At 44.9% G+C, this 22,282-nt stretch overlaps 1 protein-coding gene across 2 annotated transcripts in view; it reads right to left on the bottom strand.

The window, feature by feature from the left end:
* LOC128710209 (tyrosine-protein kinase Fer-like) overlaps positions 1-22,109 on the bottom strand; it is a 29,965-nt gene extending 7,856 nt beyond the window's left edge. Inside the window, exons 1-6 of one of the 2 annotated variants that reach the window (XM_053805254.1) lie at positions 21,914-22,109; positions 18,830-19,020; positions 1,841-1,964; positions 1,508-1,703; positions 302-751; positions 50-224 (exon numbers count right to left, since the gene is read on the bottom strand). In XM_053805254.1, the coding sequence (XP_053661229.1) occupies positions 50-224; positions 302-751; positions 1,508-1,703; positions 1,841-1,964; positions 18,830-19,020; positions 21,914-22,109 (1,332 nt within the window). The remainder of the gene's footprint in view (positions 1-49; positions 225-301; positions 752-1,507; positions 1,704-1,840; positions 1,965-18,829; positions 19,021-21,913) is intronic. The other variant, XM_053805253.1, reaches the window with a different exon arrangement.
* Positions 22,110-22,282: the final 173 nt, after the last annotated feature.

Genomic DNA, 22,282 nt, shown 5'->3' with positions numbered 1-22,282 from the left:
TTACCAAAAAAAAACCTATTTTCGATTCCTGATTCGGGCACACACTTACCGAAAGATCCTGGCTGACAGACTTTTTGTTCTCGATCAGATGCTCCACGGACAGGTCATCGCAACCGGATGGCAGCTCCTCACAGCCAACTTCATTTAGCGCCGAACGGATCATGTCAACCAGCTTGAGCGTTTGCCGTTCTTGGCAGCGTAGTGTGTTCAGCTCCTTGGACGATCTGTCGGGAAGGGAATAACGTTAGCATGGGAGTTATATTGCCCCTGTAGTGGGGCTGTCTTTCACGTCCCCACTTACTTGTTAACCGCATGATCTTTGCCTAGCGCACCGTTGCTGTTCGAGCCGTTCAGTATGGGTGTGGATGGTTTCGTACCGGGCGTACTAACTGGACTGCTGCCGGCAGCACCATTCGTACCGTTCGTATCACCGCACAGTTTGTTTTGCCGCTCCTGCAGATCCTTGATCGTGCCCTCGAGCTCCGTTTGCCGGCCCCGCAACCAATCCACGGTAAGGTTGTCCACGGTCAGCGTGTTTGCCTGCAGCTTACCGAGACTGTCCTCGACGAGGCTCTCGTCGAACTGGAAAATGACCGGTGCGGTCGGTGAGGTTTTGTGCTTCTCCGTAAATTCGCGATACTCCTCGGTGGAGTTGATTCCCGCTATGCTCGACTCTATGCGCTGCTGTATATCGACGAACTTTTCCGACGTCATGTCACTCAGCTTTGCAATCTCTTGTAGCAGGTTGCTCCTGGAAGTGGAAGAAGTGGAATGAAAATTGGAACAAGAAGTCTTGACAGGACACTGGAGATCGAGGGAATTCTGGGAAGTTTAGTGAAATCCTATCCTTCGTCGATATCAAACTTATTCTTCTTCATCAGTACAACAACCTCAAGAGGCCTTGGACTTTTCCGACTTTCTGTGACTTTGTTTGCCCGTAGCTGAATAGTTAAGTCCTGCGTACGGGGGAGTGGTCCGGATGGGATACCAAATTTAGGATCCAACAAATCATGTTCGTGATCATAACGATCGATGAAATGTGAGCAACATTATTCAAGTTCTTCAATTGTCGATGAAGCATTTGCGAGATAAGCACAGCGTGGCTCATCCACCAAGGACCTAACCGGCAGGCCGGCATGACTTTCATAAATTAGATTGCTTGCATGATTTGACTGGATTGTGGATGGAAGTGGCCAGGAAGTAAACATGACAGGGATACCGACAGCACCGACTTTAGCGATTGGGCTTTGGACTTCCAGTTCTCTCTCTCTCACACACACCGCATCATCCACCTTTGACCGGATGTTAATCAAATTAATTCCAGGCAATCCCATTCCAAATTACTCCCGGGCTATGCCGCCGGTCTCGCCGGACGGTGTGCCGATGGCGCGCGTGAGGAGCGCATAATTTTGCTGACTAATTCCGGTCGACTACCCAACCGTGCAGGAGCGTGGGTCGTGTCTGCATTTAATGGACCACCGTCGGATGGTCCATGCCCATTACTTACCACGCCTGAATGAAACCTTCCTGAAGGGATTGCTGGTGCTCGAGCAGCCCGGGTTGCAGTATCGTCCGAAAGTCCTTTTCCACCTCGACCGCCTCGGTGATGAGCAGGACGTACTCGTTATGCGCTTGGTGCAGCTTCCGGCAGGCCTTCTGGTACTTGTCGATGACATCGTCCAGCTTCCGTCCGGACCGGCCGGCTGAAATGGAGCGAACATTTACAATGCGGGGAGGTGATTTCAACTTTAACAATAAACAAACAGTGTTACGGGGACACGGTGCGCTAGGACAGCGTCAAGCATGCCTGCAAGTGACCGTGTCCAACACACACACACACACACACGTAGATAGAGCATTACTGACTTACATTTGATGTGTTCCTCGAACCGACCCCGCAGCAGTTTGTAGTAGTCTAAATGCTTCTGGTACTCGCTTTTCTTCCGTGCGACGTCTTCTGTGAGCTGCAAGGATGGAGGAGGAGAAGATGGACATGTAACGTCATGGCGTATTTCAAACGATAACTTACTGAAACTTACATTTTAAATTATAAAAAGTGTCTACATTTGTTCCTTTTCTAACGAATTCTGCGATATTCAAATCGTTCTGGTTTATGCAAATTCTATGCACGGTTCTTGCCGTTCCGAACAATGCAGCCAGCTACGGGTTCGTACTGCCGTACAATAAACTGTCCCTGGTGTGCCATAAATCATAGTGCAAAACCTCGCCCTCGTGCTGATGTCACGTAAAGGAGATTTGATTTAACCTTTTCCCTGCCCCGAATTCACCCCCAGACCTTTACCCTTTGTTCCGGAAATGGTCGGTTTGCGTATGAGCTTTTTTTCGCTTTTGTTTTGTTGCCCACACACACACACACGGACACACAGTCCGGACTATCAATTTGGTGTGTGCGTGATTGGGATCCATTTGAATGCAATTTCCAAATGCAGTTTTGCAGGGGGAGGGGGCTGCTCTACCACCCAACCCACCCTCCTAGTTTGAAGGATACCACGGAACCGATCGCAGTTGTGGGAAAGCGTTCGATAGAAATTTTTGAAAGTGAGCACGGTTTGTGGTCAACCCGGATCGGCGCCACGTTCTGGTGCAGGAGGGTACTCACTAGCCACCCCGATAGCCCACAGCATTGGGGTGATGCACGGGTGATTGAAATGGATTTTTGTTTTTTATTCGTTCAATGATATCGCGCAGAGTTGGAGGAATGAAACAACGCCAGCGCTTTTCAACACGTTACTTGCGACGAAGATTGATGATGCGACGCTGGAGCAACTTGGAGCACTGGTGCGGTCCAAAATTACACTGCCCGGATATTTCCATTCATGGAACTTTTTTTTTGAAACATTGAAAAGTGCAACCTTTCTACGGAAACAATGGCAGTCGACTGATTAAGAATCTTTTTGTTTTAAAACTTCGATATCGTTTTCCGGTTTGTTCAGAGGGATATAACTCTGCGATCACCGTGGATTAGCGATGGGTAAATCATTAGTTTTGTATGAAGGCGGAGCGAACCAGTTCGTTCTTTGCGAGGAGCTGATGGAACGGTACAGATCTTTCGTTCTTTTGTGTCGTTCATATAGTTAGAACCTGCCGTTCCAGTTCGCTTCATCTACGTTACATTCCGTTCAACCTGCGTTACGGGCGTTACGGGCAACCTGCATCTCAACTCATATAATTGCTATCACATTACAACCGGCACAATTCACCCGACCTGTTTATGTAGATAGTTCACCCTGCGGGGACTATTTGCGAACTGCTGACCACATAATCTAACGAACGCGCAGTTCGTTCGCTCACTTAAAATAACTGAACGAACTGTACAGGTTTAGTTTCCTGTGGCCCAACTCTACCGGGGAACTTTTAGTTGGATATTTAAAGCTCTTATCGAAAGCAATCGTGCCAGAATGGGGTTACCATGTTTTGGCACTCTGCCAGCTTTTGCATTAGTAACGCCCTAGAGTGTCAAGAAGTGAAAAATATGTTTGGTACGGTTGGTTTCGTTTGTCACTTTTTGGTTGTTGTATTAAACTGTTTGTATCACTTTTTATAACAATTCTCGAAAATTATCATCAAAATATAAGAATATTGAAGCACCAAGTGTACAAGACCTTTACCGAAATGTTCCACAGGACCGTGATATATAGAAAAATATTATTATCGATTAATTTATATCAAAATCCCATGCCATCGCACATAGAACCACCCGAACCACGCCAATAAACATTACATAAATGATAAAATCACTGCTGCTGATTACGTTGTTCTGATGAAATGCGCCAAAGACGCGGGTTTTAATTACTTTTGCTCATTAGCCGGTTCGTGCGGGAAGAGTTTCGGGACTGTGCGCCACAGTCACCTGTGGGCGAAGGCGCGTGTAGCCCGATGAATCCCACTGCCATGCGCCCGCAATTGGATGCCGTGCGGTGCAGCTAGCCAATCTTCTTTGCCAGCTGATTACAAATTGCATTACGCTGCACACCAAAGCGAGCACACAAAAGGCTGCGGAGTTCGGTGTGACCTCCTCCATCCATTCGGTTGGGATGTTATGTGGGTCCCCCTCCCCTGCCGCGTTTGGCCGTTCCGACCATAATGTTATAATGCTCTTTACGCTTTAAAAGCTTCTCACAGTGATTTCATTCTTTCCATGCTGTAATATTGCGAATATTGTTAAGCTCTAATTCGTTTTACAGTGCGAAATGAAAAACACACGAATTGCTCACAAAATAATTAATTGTATTTACTTAAGTGTAAATCACTTTCACAGCATAATAAAACTCTCACTAGACAAGTCAAAAAAAAAAAACGAAACCCAAAAGTGGATCAAAAGAGAAAAGTGTGGCCTGTTTCTCACCATCGGTGAGGTTTCGCATCGCCGGTGTTCTAGTGCGGCCAGAATAAATATCACTCCTCGCGTGTCCGGTGGTGCGCTGTGAACCTGGCCGGCTAAAATATGTCAGCAGTAGCGGTGCAGCAATACGCATAACAATCCGATCGGAAAGCACAAAGGCGAAATAATACCGGGGGGGGGGGGGGGGGGGGGGGGGGGAAAAAACAACAGCAACAACATACAAACTACATGCAACTACACACATTTTAAATGCACTTGCACTGGATGCAATTCTGACACAGATTATGTTTTGCCGGTGCGTTTTCTCCCCAGCGGCCCAGCGGTTTATCTGGGATGGCTTTCCGGAGCACCGGTAGAAAGGAGAAGCTACATTAACATACAGATTACAGTTCACACAGCATCGTCCGATGTGAGTTAGGCCCGGTTTAAACTGGGTCGCGTAATGCATCTTTTCGGGTTGATCTTGTTTTGCTGCGATCGGTGGCGCCCCCCAATGTTGTTTTGTTGTATTTAATTTTGTGCCTGAATGCGCGCCTGCAGCGCAACATTTTCTCAGCCTCTGCTCGGCGTAATGCACAAGGGAGATGCATCGGCCATAACACCGCGATAAGCACCAAACATGCATAATAATTATCTACACTGCCGGGCCGACATAGAAGAGCGATGCGCCACCGAGAAGGGAATGTTTTCCATGCAACCACACACACACACACACACGTTTGCGTTTTTCATCTTTCATCGCTAAAGCTAAACCAATGATGCAGCCTACATCGGAATGCATCTTGCATGCACCCATTGTACGGGGGAGCGATGTAACCGAAGGAAAAAAGGGCACATACCGAGACACACGCACACGTACTGCGTGACATAATGCACCAGCATTCGGTGACCGAAGTTCTACTGACACATCTTGAAGGTGATTGTTAACAAACGTTTCACCAGCATTTAACTGTGCGTACATGTGCATTGCCGTGCATTAAACGAGCGTATTGTCCTCGGGTCGGCTAGCATAAGCATTGAGGCTAGGCTCCCATGTTACGTCGCATAATATTTTATGGATACGATGTTCTTGTTTCCCACCGGGAGATGAACCGAACACGGGCAGCAGATTGTGGGCTTTTAAGATTACGTACAATATTGAAAGTTTACGATAGAATACGTGGAACAGGGGGAGTTGTAATTAAATTTAATTCTACCATCAATTAAAACCAACACGCTACATCGGCCGGTCAGCTGTATTGAAGGGTATATTGCGCGTTGTATACGCATTCATGCCACGTAAAATACATTAAATGCTAGCGTAGGGCGACAAATTTTAATGGACACAACTCGATGCTCAACAATTCTCGCATATTGAGGTTTTTTATTATGAAACTGGATATATTCCCTGATGGTATATTGGTAGTGGAGCCGATCTTCACACGACAGGACTGGTCCAATATCCAAGTCTAGTAGGCCAGGAGGAAAGCCACGCTTGTTCTAGTAGGTCGTTAGCAATTTGGGAATAACTATATGTTATAGCTTTCATTGTAACAGAAATAGAATTCCCACAGATATTTAAGATTTTGCAGGGTTTTCGAGTTCAAGTGGTAAAGTTGGAACCATTTCTGGATACATGATCATTCAAATATGCAGGGTGTTCTCCAAAACTCAACAGATTCCTTCACTGTTGTCCAGCTCAACTTGAAACGAATCGGGAAATGAATTCTACAATACCACTCGAACTCGAAACCCTTGCAAATGTTTCTCCATTTAACGTTTAACGGCCAATCATCGTCAAATTGAGGATCGAACTGGTGTTAAAAACGTTGTACGCCTTCCTCCTTCCATACCTGCTAGACATCGATCACGAACTGTTACGAGGCAGCGATTGATGAGGAATTTAAAATTCCACTTCCTTCCACACTTCGTACGGACGACAGTGTTCCCATAATCGATACACTTCCTAACCGTTTCCACACATTGTATGAGGTAAGATAAATGACGCCCAAGCAGGGGGGAAGAACGATCGATTGCAGTTGAGTGAAGGTTTCAAGCTGACGACTTTACCCTCCGCTTGGAAATAGATGGTTCTTTGGTGGGATAATTAAAGTAACACGATTTGGCACACGGCGAGACGGATGCTTGGCTGTTTTGTACCTCAATTGTCATTAGTGATTTGTAGCCGTTTTCTGTTCTCGCGTAACATTCTTGACTCTTTGTGTCAAATCGTGAGGTTTTGCGGGATTTATAAAGGGGGGTTTCGTGTTCAATTCGCGAATTCGGTGCCATTTTGAAGTTGAAGTTGAACATATTACAAGGATGATTTAGCTCTTTGCTGCTCCACCACTTGTCACACATACAAGAACATGCTTTTCTATCAACATCCAGCATAAGCGAAGATGCAACTTGCTCCGCCATTGCACCACCGCCATTCGTGCCCGCCAGACGAAGAATGTCCTTACGAGTGGGGTGGTATGGGAAGTGCATCGTCCGAATTGCCGAATGAAACTCGCATGTCTGCTGCGGGAGTCCTTCTGGACGGCAAAATCGATTAGACCGCGTCGTCGGCCACTTGATCAAATGATGCTGTGGGTGGCATGGTGGCATAAAATAGCAAAAAAAAGAAGATAACAACCAACAACCAAGAGGAAGTACAGATGCAATGCATTGTGCGCAGAGAGCCAGGAATTTCTTCTATCGCCGTCATTCATCTTGCTCCAGACGTCTGGCAAAAGTTCGAAGAAATCTTCGTTCGGTTTTGCCCCGTCGCGTACCACTTGCATCGTGCCGTACCGCCGCCTTTCGTAATTCCACCCACGGTGAGCAGGTTACCCGCTGTGCAAGGATAATGCCACTCGCCGGCAGACGACACGGTGGGGTGGGCGAAAGATCATTATTCCGGAAGCGAAGGCATCCTGCCGCTGGTGGAGCTCGTTTGTTCGCGTGTTCGCATCCTGGCGCACGGTCACGTTCATGCGCGGACACCTCTCGCTGGTTTTTCTTCAGTCTAGAAAGAAGGTGATTTTCCTTTCGCGAGTGCACCAGTGAAGTCAAACGAAGTCACGGAGCGCTTTTGGCACTGAGATGCACTTGTTTTCGTGCGCATCTGGGAGCGGTTTGCTGGCGTGGCAATCAGTCAACGTGGACAATGTTGGTACTGTGTTAGTGAAACTTAAAATCTGGTTGTTGCTGGATAATTATTAAATTAAGAAAGACATTCATTGAGTATTTTGGTATTTCAGTATTTTTATCTCATTCACGTATAGAGCATAGGACGATAATAAAGAACGTTTCTTTTTATTGTATCTAAGGTCACATATGTAAGATAACTATATACCTATAAGTTAGAACGATGGATCGAAATGGTGATTATGAATTCGAATTGTAAAGATTCGCCCGATGTTTGTCGCCCTCACATTGTTTGTCTCGAAAACCAACCGTACTAAAACATCCCTTCTACTCAACTGTGCAACTTTGCGTAATGTAAAACAAACTGCTTCCCCAGATGAATCCTCTTCTGCCGGTAAGTAAAAGTCACTAACCTGCCGCAACTGAATGCTGATAGCGCATAATAAAAACAATCCGAATGTTTCGGAACAAACTTAACTTACCGAATCTGTTCGCCAACTTGTTTCATTTTCATTCAAACTTCCTTTCCTTCATTCTCCGCACGAAAAGAACGCAAATGCAACCCAGGGAGGAAAAACACAATCAAAAGTGCTTCACGTGGAAGTTTAACTATTAAAGTTGTTGCTTCACTGTCCAAACGACGGGATCACCCTATCAGGACCTTTTTCCACCATCGATAGAGAGAGAGAGAGATCTCTCTCTCGCGCACTGGAACAAAACCCAAAGGGCGAATGTGGTGTGAATTGAAGTTTCTCAAAAGCGAGAAGCGACAATTTCCACACTTCCGTGCCGTTGAGTTTTCATTTTCCGGCTGCTCGCGCTATAATCGTGCCCGGGTGCGGCACAAGCAGAGGAAAATTTAGTAGCAAATAAAAGCTCCGATAAAACGACGACGATGGTCAGCAAAAAAAAAAAATTGGATACAAAACAAAAATTGTGCTACGAAACACACTGCACCCAAGAAGTGGCGGGAATGGTGGAACGGAAGGATTTGTTTTATGGATGGGCTAGCTGCTTGGTGCTAGGTTTTTGTAGGGAGCAAGTAATAGTTTCGGAAAGGATCCAGCACACCTAGGGTGAAGCTCGATTTTCAATCCCACCATTCCCATTCCCATTTTCCCATCCTATCTCGCGTGAGCTTTTCTCGCAAACTGGCACACGAAGAAATCGGGACCGACGGATTTTTTTCCTATCTTCCTTCGATTCAGCTGAAAATTGCATCCTTGTCGCATATTTCCTGAAAGCACGGCAACATTTTATCGTCGTTACAAGCGAAAAAGACGGAAGCTCGCCGACGGTCTTAATCAAGCTACGGTTTCCATTACGTTGCTTCGAGATAGGATTATGTTTTAGATGTGATTCGAACTGACACAATGCCAATGCATTCGGGACGAACGAAAGAAAACAACTTCAAACCGGCGCAGGGGGAAACCCGCCGTTTGCACAACAAATCAATTTGTTGTAGAAAGAAAAGTCCCTTGCCACGCGATTGAAACATGGTGGAAAGAAATGCACAAACATATGGGACGCTACACAAACCCCCTTTTTGTGGTGGCAGGCTCGGTTCCGGTTTGTCGGGTTAGGCCGATGGTGAGACATATCACAAGGAATGCAGTTTTGCTGCAGTGCAAACCATGGCCCCGCTGCACTCACTTTTGTCCCATTTTAGGGAAGATGCGAGACATGTTTGGATAGAAGTTGCTCCGTTAGAAGGCAAATTGTTGCGTGAAATAAATTAAACCAAAAGTTGTGCAATTTATTTCCCCGATGTGCTCACTTCTTTGGCAAACAATAGAAAACAATCGAAATAATAAGCAACCTCATCATGCGTCATCCGGCGTTATTGCAGAACGAGGCAGAAGTTAAGTTAAGGTGTCCGGTGGCACTGGTGGGTCTTTTGCACATGCTTCAATTTGGCCACCGCTACATACCACCGATAATTGGCGGCGATGAGTAAGCCACCGGGAGGAAACTGCCAGCATCAAACAACCTGCGTGAATCATCGGTTAAAACCACCGCGACCACCAAACCGTATCGTACATCCCGGTTGTTCGGATTCGGTGAAACATTATTCAGAAACTACAAAACTTTTATGATTCAACCTCGTAACGCTTATTAATAATTCGGGTGTAGTGGAGCTTAGGAAATGGATTACGAATTTGCTATCACTTTATCCGACATTAAACTGCTTGTTTAACTGGTTTTAAAGGTTCTGAATCATCAGTGAGTCCAGGTCAAGTTGGCACGATACTCATTGCGGGAGGCAGTCAAAGCTGCGGATTGTTGATCAGTAGAATAAGTAGTTAAGAATGCTCATTACAACAGAAAGTTTGCTACAGCGAGAGACAATGAAGATGAACGAGTGCCCCCAGAGGTGTTGTAAGGTGAAATTCATACGTGGAACAAACTCCATAAATCAGTTGCCACAACCATGGAGCACAAAGAGTTCCCCAAACCAGGAAATGCATCTGTGCAGTTTCAGTTGTACTTTTTTAAGCTTTAGAAAATTTCCACTTTTCGCGAAAGTTTTCCTCCTGCATAGCCCTGTATGAGTGGATTCGGTGGTCTGATGTTGCTTGTTGGAAATTTCTCAAACAATTTGATCCTCGCAATAAATAATGCAGCTTCAATATTGTTATTGACGCCTGACTTTGGCGTTCAATCGTGCAGGATGGAAACATTTGCGCGTGCAACTGTTTAAATATTCAATCGTTGTTGAGAATAAATATCCTTCTTCGTACAGTAAATGAAACACATTACACATTAATGCACACACCGTTCCTCCCATTCCGAAACGCCACCATTCGGCACTGGGCACTGGAACACATTGTTGCACTCGAAAAAAAAGGGCCCCACACGTACGAAGCTTCCTGGATGAGTGTACTGTAGCATGTTTGCACCGGTGAACCGGACGGGTTGTTACTTTTATGTTGACGCATAATGCTAACTTTATGGTTACTTCCGTGCAATGAAACACCAACTGGTGGAAGAATAATTTCCAGCCCTTCTGGGTGGAGAATCGAAATTTTACCACTAGGAAACGGTAGACAATGGAAAGTTTTTGCATAAAATTCTGTGACAACATCGACCACCGGGGCTGAGGAGATGTTGGTATTTGTATAAAGTTTACAGCATGTTTCAATCTTCGTACGAATGGCTGTGCCGGTGTTATACTTATGAAACTGTTTTCGTTAAGTTCTTTACACTCAGCAGCTTGAAAACATCTGTAAGGTAGAAAAAGAAAAGTCTCCCGCTCTATTTAAACAAATTGTTAGCAAAAGAAGAAAAACAGAACGATAAATCTATGCTTGCAGGTTTTCATGTTCCTACGCGCTACGCACGCACACGCGGGAGTTTGGACAACATTCGTGCGGAATTTTCGCTTCGGAATACATTTGGGATTAAAATGAGCTCACAAGGAGAACCCTTGCAACCTCAGCCGCTGGTCAACCGTTGCGATCCCGATCCTACATAACCTGTCTGCGTGAATGTACGGAACGTAGCGGTACATCACGTTGGCGGTGCAGCCGAATGAATGACATTGCACCGGGACGGACGGCAGAACTGGTTTGTGCGAAAAAAAGAAAACGGCAAACCTTGCATCGTGCAAGGTGCCTCCAAGGGAGTGTGCGCCTTGCGATGCACTGACCTGCCTCACACGCAATCCTGCTGGATGCAAGGTGAAGATCAAAGCCCGTCGGATGCTGCCCCTAACCATGGCTGAGTACCCAAAGGCAATTGACCGGTTCTTGCGAGACGGGGAAATAATAGAGCGTCCCCCGGCTGCTGGACGAAATATTCGGGTCATCTAATCTGCAATTCCATTGGTATTGAGGTTGAATGTGCATTTCCATTTCCAATCCTTTTGGTTTGTGTAGGGTGTTTGGTGAGAGTAATATTATTGCAGCAGCGGTCATAACCACTCGGGATACACTCAACAGAAATGAAGAAATCCAACCAGAAGTTGGATATTGGAGGAAAAGATCCATTAATATTTAAGTGTAGTAATTTTGAAATGCGAATTGACACATTCATCAACATTCGTCAATTAATCTGTGGATTATACGACTTCATTAATCTCCAGAAGAGTGTCTTTAGTTGAGTTATTGAAGTGAAGGAAATGGAAGAATGACAGACCACCAAGCGGGAACAGAAAACAAGTTCAAATTCGCCAAACTTTCAAGATCAAGTGATGGAGTAGTAAAATGATGGTCTTTTCTGGCTCCTTTCCAGGTTAAACAAGAATTTGTTAAGGTTCATGTAGCACGCCTTCGACGACTGGAAGATTTACGATTGGAATTCGAGAAAAAAAAAACTTGATTATTAACCAGCTTCCAAGTGAGTAAGTTGAGCAAGCTTAGCAAAGAATTGAGTTCATCTTGAGAAAGGTAGAAAGCATCTAGAAAAGAGTCCACCATTCAGTAGGATTAAAAGGAGAACCTTACAAAAAGGCCTCTTCTTGATAACAGCTCATATCACACACAAAACGTAATAATGGATTACACAATTTACATAAACATTCGCCCTCTAAAAGCTTAATTTATATTTACACACTAGGGTGTTATGCTACGTTAAAGTAGAATAACAATAACTTCACCCTACAATTAACTCCTTGCCAGAGCTTGTCGGCCGCTGCAGAGGGCGGATTCTTGTTTCATGGATCAATTAACGCTGTCGTTTCATGCCCCAGCATGACGCCAAGCCTTGTAAAGCGTAGTTGAAAAAGTGAGAAACTGTTTATCGTACAGCGTGAAGGCTTCACAAAAATTAGCCCTCCCCATCTCCGACGAGTGGCTGCTCCCGCCAGGGAGGAAAAACAATTTCCCAGACGAATTATCCAACGAGCTGCTCGGTGGCTGCTTGCCTTAGCTCAATTTATGTAGACAGCTGACGACTTGGCGGCTTGGTGTGGAAGGAAAATTTGTCAAAAGCAGATGTTAAGCCCGGTGGATACGAGGAAGCCATGTAAAAAAAGCCAAAAGCCGGGCGAGACAGATAGCCCACAGTTTTCCTGCTCCTGTCCTTCGCTACTGTTTGCCACTGACGGCGGAAAACCCATTCCATTTAAAACGCCTCGGTTCTTCCCACCGCGGCGCACACTTCTGTAGGCGAATAATTGAATAAAATTGACTAAATTGATCCGACCACTACCGACGGGCGACGGGAAGGAAATGGTTGGAAGATTTTGTGGAGTAAACGGTGAAGCCACTGTCGGTGGTTAATTTGTCCGACGGGGTTTTGGGGCGAATTATTAAATCACCTTCGTCACCTTCTGTCCCCAGGGGTACATCTTCAACGTTTCCACCATCATCAACAATTAACTCACAATCCCAATCGAAAGATCATCACCGGCGGCTGTATTTGTTTAATTTGGCTCGTGCTTGGTCGGCTGTCGGCACGTCAAACGTCAATTGCTCTTGCGCTGCCTCCATAGCACAACTGCAGTTAACCACCGTGTGCTGTCGTTGGTGCGATACAGCCACTTTAACACAACGTGTAACACCGCCCCCCCCAGTGAAATGTATGCACTTTTCACGCTTTTCTTTCGGCACTCACTTCTTCGCACAGTCATCGAGGCGGAAAAGTGCTCCCCAACAGGCCAGGCACGTGGAAACTGAAGTTTGTGCTTTGGTTTTAATTAAGTGCTGGAAATTAAACGATCATTAATGTGACCATGCTGTTGTAGCGTTTTATTACACCGTTTAATGTTGACCGTTGTTATCTGATGCCTGTCCAACGGCCCACTGACCACAGGGTGAGTATGAGTGTGGAAAAAATGCAACATTTCACATGCTTTTGTCCATTTTTCTCTAATAGAATCATGCTGCAGTGGCAGGTCACAGCAGTAACAGCAGCACAAAATGATTCTTTGGATGGCGTGCGAAAATGTCTTTGCATATATTCCATCGAATTTGTTCCGGAAACTATAGAGAGATCAAGAATTATTGACTCTATTAATATAAATATTTAACACTAGAACTTGGAATATTTTCGAAAAACTGGTTCTTTTGGTTAAAATAAATATGAAAAAGTCATACATTTACGGTATTTCAACGATAGAACTTGCTTAACCCCAAAGATTGGGGTGCTTAAGACGAAGAGTATCAGTTAAAATGACTAGTCCCCAAGGATAGAAAATTTTGAAGTGGTTTTTCATGAGCCTTCCATGAGTTAGACTATCAAACCTCATCTTCATCATTGTGGGCAAGAAACGCATAAGTGCGTCGATCAACCAAAACAGCATCTGGGCCCTTCATACAAACACTTCCCCCAGCATCACTATTGTATCGCCTCCCTACGCGATAGTGAGCAGTTTATCTTTTCAGACAAAAAAAAACCTCCCCAGAAATTGAAGAGTGCTTTAAAAGAAACAAATCCCTCCAATCGTCTTAATGACCCCTTTTCCAAAGTGCATTATCTGTTTGTGTGCACTGACTGGTCCGATTTACCACACCGGCCTAGGCTAGTTGAAGCGGGAAAATCGGAGAAAAAACAAGGCGAAAATGTGGAGCAAGGCGGGAAACTATTTCGGATCCTCCACGATACCGATGACGAAAGGCTGGGGCGCGGTGTTTCTGGCGCTGCTCTAATTTTGACCCACTCCTGTGAGCGGTTTCCGATTGGAAGTTACAAATGGCGTTTAGTAGCATCTGGTTTTCCAGCTGTCAGGCGCGCGAGATGCGAGATAAAACCACGCAAATGCAAGCGCGCACGGGAGAGAAGAGCGGTGTTTAGATACGTTTGGAATTGGAGGAAAACCTTTCCGTTTTGTAAACGTTTATTTGATGGTTGGCCTAGTTCATAATGCACATAACTAGTTTGAAACTTCCTTTTTTTTTGGTCGGGGGACTTAACTATTGGTTCGTTTTCTTTTCGGACGTCCATTGTGATTATTTGGTTTTGTGGTGGATATTGGAAAACCCAGGTGTCGGATCCATTGTCGATCCAATACCCATACTCACCTCATTCTATCACAGCGCTCGGTCTGGTACCCAGCTCGGTCAACCGAGAGTGCAATGCGATCCAACCAACAGTCCCCGGGTCGAACAAACGAGTCCACTAAAATCCAATTAATATCAATTCTGCGATAATTGATGGCAATTGTTGTTCTGGAGCATTCCGTCTGGGCGTCATGGTCGTCCCAACAGTTCCCCAACTCTTCCGTCTTGCAACTGCCAGAAATTGGCTGAGGATGAGGGCCGAACACCGCATTGACCGACGGCAACCGGTATGCCATCAATGGAACGTGGATGTTCGGCTGTGGAGCAACATCAATGCAATTGCTGTACACGGCGCCCAAATGGGCAAGGATGGTCCGGTTCGCCCATCCGAAAGCTTGCAATGTTTCTTCATCTAAAGCAAATCCCGTGTAATTGAAGGTTGGAAAGCAGAACACAACACTTGTTTGTGTAGTTTCGTGCTAAATACCGGGTTTTTGCAGTTGGGGAGATATAAAAGATGAGATCATCGTCAAATAGACACATTTGTTCTATCATTCTCCGCAACCATCTTCGAGTGGATGCCTTTGAATGTATTCCATTGTGCCCTAATTTGGCGCTATCGCTACACCACCAAACCTAATACAATAAAGATCACCAATATGTTTCCTAGCTTAAAAGCCCTTTTATGTTCGTATCTGCACTCTGAGTGCTTCCATCAGGCAAGTGCCATAACAGTATGGCCCTATTTGTTTCGATGGTACATTAAGGGTGGCACGCAGTCCATGTTGCCACTTTGGGGGGTAATTCGGTTCATTACATTGCCGACAATGGATGATGCTTCCAAGCGAACTATCCGATACTACCGCGTACTAAGGTAAGGTATCATCTATTCAAGGGTCATGAAGAGCCCATCAAGAGACATCGAGCAACATCTCCGACCAGAGAGTGCTGAAGAAAAGTGAAAATATAGGAAAACTTCACACTTATAGCTCCAACTCCAATCAACCTTCAAATATTCCTCCTCATACAGAACACACCACATTGATCTCTAATAGCACCTCCGTATCGGACCGTACCCGTGGGTGATCGTTCTGCTTTTCGGGAAATTTCATCAACCGGAACCGGATTTTCTTCCTTTTATTTTCATTCACTAAAACTGACACGTGTTACTCCGCTTTGAACCGTGTGTGTGTCTTGCAGCAATACAATGTACGCAAACCGTACCCTGCCAACCTGTGGCGCGGTTTTTTGTTTGTTTGTACAGTCAGCTGCTGGTGGTGGCCGATTTTGTTCATTTAATTCACTGAACTCCCACCCATGGACGCACGAGCATGGTCGCATGTTCGTCACACAAATACAACGGGTGAAGTCTCTTTCTCCGTTTCAAATTTGGCCATGTTCCAACGCAGCGTACTGGCCCGGGGCGGGCGTGGGAAACCGTGCGCAGGGCGCTCCATCGGTTGTCTTGCGCAAACGAGCGATGGTTTGTCTCTCAGGAAGCAAAGATTCGATTTGCTTGCCCCGTTCGACAAACCGGTTAAGATATCGGACGAAGCACGCAAAAAAAAAATCGCCCCAACCATGAACGATTGTCCACCACCAAGCGGGAGGGGGTGGCATAGGCAAAACATTACAAAAAAAATGGACACCGCAGGGTGGGAAAGGTGGCGCTAGCGAACGGACACACGCTGCGTTGGTGTGCGTCCGCAACTGGCGGCAACACTACACTATCACGACCACCATATACCGTGGGGCCACCCTCGCGGACAGCTCCGGCTGACCTATAATTGGCGCTAATAAATTTGAACGCGCAGCGTCGTGGCTTGGCTTGGAGCGTTGCCTTTAATCAGTTATTATTTTGAAGATGCATTGAAAACTTAACTTAAAAATTTGACCAATTGCAATGCAAACGATCAGTTAGTGTTCAGTTAAACGTAACTAAGGCACTGATTTCAGGGAGACACTCCGCAGGGGTTCAACAGATGGTCCAATTTTGTTTTGCTTTGTCATAAATGTTGTCCAAAGTTTATCGAAGTTTTTCAATTTGACGGGCATCTTAACTAAAAAACAATTCAATTTATGGTAATTTAGTTAACATTTTGGAACTCTATATATTTTGTTCTATCATCTTACTTAGGTGTTAAGAAATCGGTTCTCGGAAGCAAAGATATTTGTCCATTTTTGAGGTGAAAATCATATCTGTTTTATCAAACCGCTTTCTAGTATTACCTTTCTAAGGCATCCTACATACGTTTTTGGTATATTTATTGAGCATTCGTCAAAGGATTTTCTTCCAGTTTTTCACGCTACGATCTCTATAATGTTCGCCGTATAGCAGGTTGTCGTCAGGTGGGAGTTGCCCCCATGTGGGTAAAGTATATTTTTGTGGTCGAAACTCAGAAGAATAAACATGTTTATTCAACTCATGTACAGCATTTAAGGTTCACCTTTGCAAAAGAAGCCTAAAACTCACCTACTCTTCACCAGCCACCAGAGTGTCTCTTAAGTCGCCCTACTTCACCCGAGCTGGTCGATGTCAGTGTTGGATTAATTGATTCGATGATTAGCTCCCTGATTCGTGCCCTGTTTCGCGTGATTCGTGTCCAAATAGCATGAACATCGACGGGCGGGTGGTTTGTTTTAAATTAGACGACAAGATGACGAACAGACGCTGTCGTTTGACTTGCAGCTGTTACGATGTACGATTTATGCATTCGTTTGCTGGCTCGTTCTAACTCGAAGCCAAACAAAACAGGCCAAACAAACTACGATAGCACCGTGCACACAACTGCACAAAGTGGGCGATCGCGCGGACCGAACGCTAACTTTCTTGACTTTTGGCCCCGTGCACAATTGATTTCGACAAAACGGGGAAGTACCTGGTGGCAATGCAACGGCGAAGATGCGTGCCACACGTCAGATGAATTGGCTGCGGAAAAACGTTGCGCCACCGTACATTGTATCAGCGGCAGATCTTTATTTGGGGTTAAATTGTTTAATTTTCTGCGAGTAAGTAGCAAATGTCGCTGTAGCAGATAAGGCATCTTTCGTGTACATTATGTTTGCAGTAGCGAAGGTTAATACTTTGCACACATATTAAGGTAAATCACCGAGATTATCATATCATGATCAAAGTTTATAATGTAAACATGTTATTTTATTTAAAAATACCTTCTTCAGTTACGCTCGCATCACAAACATTAACGCTGGTACTGCTGTCGGACTAAAGTACGGAGAATTTTGGAAGTTTGCATGCTTATGTTGTGGTTGCAATCAATTTTACTGGAATTAAATATCAGGGAGTTTTGCTAAAATCGGATTCGCATTCAAGCAAACCCAAATGAAAATCCCAGAACTCGTTAGTGCATAAACAACCATTGGCTGTGGTTGAATCATTTGTATTTGAAAATAATACTTAACAACACGAATTGTGTCAATCTGTGTTTACAAAAATAGGCTAAAACTCAGTAAAAGCCAGTGTTGAAAGCTTAACTTCCATTTAGAGCACTTGTATGACAATTAAAATCTGTTTGCGAGATCCATAACAAATCATTGGACTTTTGGCATGTGTGAGGAAACGGCGAACGGACACCAATAGTATCATCGAGTTTGTTTTTGTTTCCTAAACCACCACCAGAATGATGGTAGTGGGCCGTGTTCTACATGGCTCAGTCATCTGTATGAGACATTGTGTGAGTGTACGTGTGTGTGACCAGACAACGCTACCACAATTTAACAACATTTTCGCAACCCCACCGGGGCCACAGTCCGACCGACCGTCGTCCGTCTGTCGTTGGTCTGTTCGTTCGGTTTGTCGGACATACTTGTGCAATGACACAACGCCCTATTTCCACAGACACACTGCCAGGTCAACTGGTGTGTACGTAGGAACCATTGCTGTGTACAATGTGGAAAATGAATGTTAGCGTTGATAATAGTCATCCTGCTGCATCGTACAGTACTGTGCGATAGAATTTCTAATTTTATCCCTTGGCTGGTACAAAACATGTTTACACAAGGAGAAAGTTTAATTTGACGTTCTGTTGTTTGAGAAGCGGGTGGTAGAAATAGAGAAACAAGTTAATAAACTAGTTAATTCTGAACATGTCATAGTTTGCAAACAGAGTTCGGCCACATAGTGGCCTAGAACTGACCCAATTTTTATCCTGCATCGATCGTCCACCTAAGCTGCCGATCCCGCCCGCAGCATGCTTCAGACCCATTTCGACATGATAGTACAACCATGTTGACCTGACAGAGCATCATTCGCAGTGGCATAAAACGGTCAACATGTGTTGCACACGAATTATTAATTTGTTTGTCTGTGCAATATTGACTAAGTCACGAATGGAATAACAGCTTCGAAAAAATATTGACAACTAGCAAAATATTTCCGCTCTGTTTTCATACTTACATGGCTGAACTGGGTGGCTATTTTGGTGTGTTCCTCCTGGTACTGCTTTCTGACGCGTCGCTTTTCCTGGTACAAGCTGGCCAGCTTCTCGTGACAGACCGTTTCCAGCTGTTCCGCGTTGGTGCGAATTTGTTTGGCCGTATGTTCCAATTCCTCCATGAAGCTTCGCCACGCACGCATTATGTGACTTCCTGTGGAATGTTCAACAAGGGTACGATGCGTCACATTACTGAAGGATAAAGTCGAATACTACTTGATACATTTTATAATGATCACTATGACTACGAGAAAATGTTTAACTTTCGAAACAATTACCAATTGCACGATCTTTGAATGTGATCTATCAAACGGTAGAGTTTACAGGGTTTCCCATTTGGTTGGACAAACTAACTTTGCATAGAAACTATATAGTTCCAGTACTCACATACGCCTCTGAGACATGGACTTTGTCCAAAACTGACGAAACCCTCTTAGTCGCGTGCGAGAGGAAGATGCTCAGAAGGATTGAGATGGCCCCTTGTGTGTGGAAGGACAATGGAGGAACCGTTACAATGACGAGCTCTATGAGCTGTGGCGCGAACTTACTGCCGTACAGCGGATTAGACAGACCAGGCACTGTTGGGCTGGTCACGTCATGAGAATGACACCGGACGACCCAGCCCGTAAAGTCCTTTTAGGTCGTTCATAGGGACAGAGGAGGCGTGGTAGGCCCAAGTTGAGATGGAGTGATGTCGTTGATGCGTCCGCATCAACTTCTGAGGACTTCTGCAGCAGGCCAAAACCGCGAAGCGGTTGTAGCGCCGGATAAGTAAGTAAGTAAATAGAGCTCAAATTCAAGTAAATTCTTCGAACTCCACGTAACACGATTTTAAAACTAGATTGCCCGAACCGGACATTTTGGACTGGAACGCTTTTGTCTTCAGCAGATTAATTTTTGAGGACAACCAATTGTAACGCAACATCAATTTTACATACATTTTCAATATAAAAAACTTCAGAAAACTTTCTATTCTAGGGCTTCGAAATTGTGGTAAAATTATTTAACAAAATCTAACAACGTTAGTGATCCAACGTACGTGTTTGCAGGCTTATTCTTTGTCGAACGCATCAAAACAACTCCCTCACTAAACAAAGTTTCGTTTATTTTTTGCATATTTTAATTGAATAGGTTGCGTAAATTTATGCTCCCCATTCGACATTGTTGCGCGCCCCTGACTTTACCTTCAATTGGGCAGAGGGGCGCTGTAGTTTGCGATTTTTGTGTGCACGTAGAACACGTTTGATTAGGCCGTTAAGCATACATTAACTATTCACAAACAAAACCCTGTTAGAGGTAACGCGCTTCAGATCAGCGGGTCTGTATTAAAAAAAAAAACCTTCAACACGGACAATGTAGTCAAACCCAAATGATACAATTGTTTAGTTGGGGAGGCAAACGCCATCTTGTTTTTTTTTAGGGGTTTTTCCCCTTTTGCTAATTTTCTTCATGTCAAGCATTTGTTTGAACGTTGGTGAAAAAAAGTAGAATATTAATTGATTGTTATTTTATAAAGAATTCCAAGGAATTGTTTATTGCTTCAGAATTTCAAAACAGCTAAAAAAGGTTTTGTTTTTATATTTATCAATCTCCGCCGTTTGATTCCATCTTTCCCGAACAACATCAAGTTCGAATGTATTTCCGAACAAACAAACAATTCAACGCAGCAAATACTGTGCTATAAATTGGAAACAAACATAAAACAGGAAAAGCCACACCAAACTCCCACCCCACCGAGTAACGAACTCCACCCAATAGAGGGAGCTGTTGTAATTTCGATTTCCGCAAATTTCTATAATTACACGTACACACACACACACGCACGCACGCACACCAGCACAAAATACACCCAAAAATAACGTGATCATCGGCGCAGAGCGCCTCGGGACCTAAAAGACCCAAAGCAATGGCATGGAATTTCGTTGAGCGATAACTGATGCTAACTGCGTCTGCGAGCGTGGATGAAGCCGTACGTATTAAACACACAAAAAGGGAAAGGAATAATGCGGGGAGATACATAACAAAGCAAAACAAAGATTAAATAGAAGGTAAAAACACGGACAAGAAACTCTTCGCAAAGTTGCGCCTCGTTCGAAGCGCAAACAAAGCGCAAACCTGGCTAGCAAAACATTCTAACCCGAAGAATCTGTTACACACTCAATCCGTTAAAGAGATTGAGTGCACAAAAAAAACATGTGGAACGATCGAAAGTTTTCCACCCCAAAACAAACGATTCCTCCTCACGCTTCCTCAGCTCAATTTCGGTTTCGTTCGCCGAGCTGCTTCCCGCACGTTGCACATCCCGTTCGGTTTCATCTTCAACAGGCACAAAAGGTAAGCGAAAAGACGCAACAGCATGGGCGGCACGCATCGGAAACACATTTCGCTGGTGCGAGTGTCGATGATAGTTTAAAATGAATTCCACGCAATGGTGCGTGATGGAAGCGTCGCTATAAAAAAAAAAAAAAACAAAGAGCGAAATAAAACCCGAAAAGACCCTCGGCAGGTTGGGTTGGTCGAGCGAACTCTGAGGAGCGACCGTAAGCGTTGGAGAAGTAAATAAACCACCACCACCGGCAGGAAGGAAAGTGTGTGGCGTATTAGTAAAAGCTGCGCGACTGCGTTGTCAGTTTTGGGACGTGGGAACTTGTGTAGTGAGATGGAAGATTGAGTACGGGCGATGGTGTGTTAAGCACCCATTTCCGGGACAATTCATGTCTGATTGATCAATGCCAAACGATTCCAATGAATAATGGTCACATCCCTTTCCTATTATGGACAGATTCCGCGTGATTAAATTGTTTATGTGGAGCATCATCGGTTAAATTTTGCCATCGAGCATAAATAAGCATTATTCGTATTGGTTAAAGTGCCATAAAAATATGCAGCATGTAGAAAGGCCATATTGCCATATTGCTTAATTTAACAAAATCAATCTAACAATATGGAGGCGCCCAGTATATTACTCAATCACTCCCTTGTCAATCTTATCATTCCTCATAAACCGCTCACACACACACACTCACACACACCCTTATCAAACTTACCTTGCAGATCATCCGAACGATCGATTTTGAGTCCTTGCTGAGTGACCGCTGCCAGCGACACGGCATACTCCCGGTCGCATTTGGCCTTCTGCACCAGGCAGCGCTTCATCGTTTCGAGCAGCTTCAGCTCGGCCTCCTGCCGGTTGAGCAGCGCGTCATGCGCCGCCCGACCCTGCAGTGCGGTCGAAAACCCCATGACGGTGGTAGTGCCCCCGTTGGGGTACCGAAGTTTGTTCGGAAAAACCCCCGGAAGGTGCGTTTCGACCGATCGGGTGCGTATGCCGTTTGCTTTGCTGCCACACGCAAATGTCACACCATGCACATCAACCGCACCACACTAACACTTTGCCACGCACAAACGGCTGCCAA

This window comes from Anopheles marshallii, chromosome 2 (genome assembly GCF_943734725.1).
Source record: "Anopheles marshallii chromosome 2, idAnoMarsDA_429_01, whole genome shotgun sequence".
NCBI classification, from domain to species: domain Eukaryota; kingdom Metazoa; phylum Arthropoda; class Insecta; order Diptera; family Culicidae; genus Anopheles; species Anopheles marshallii.
Note: the sequence above shows the minus strand (reverse complement) of the source record. Positions and strands in the feature narration are given on the sequence as shown.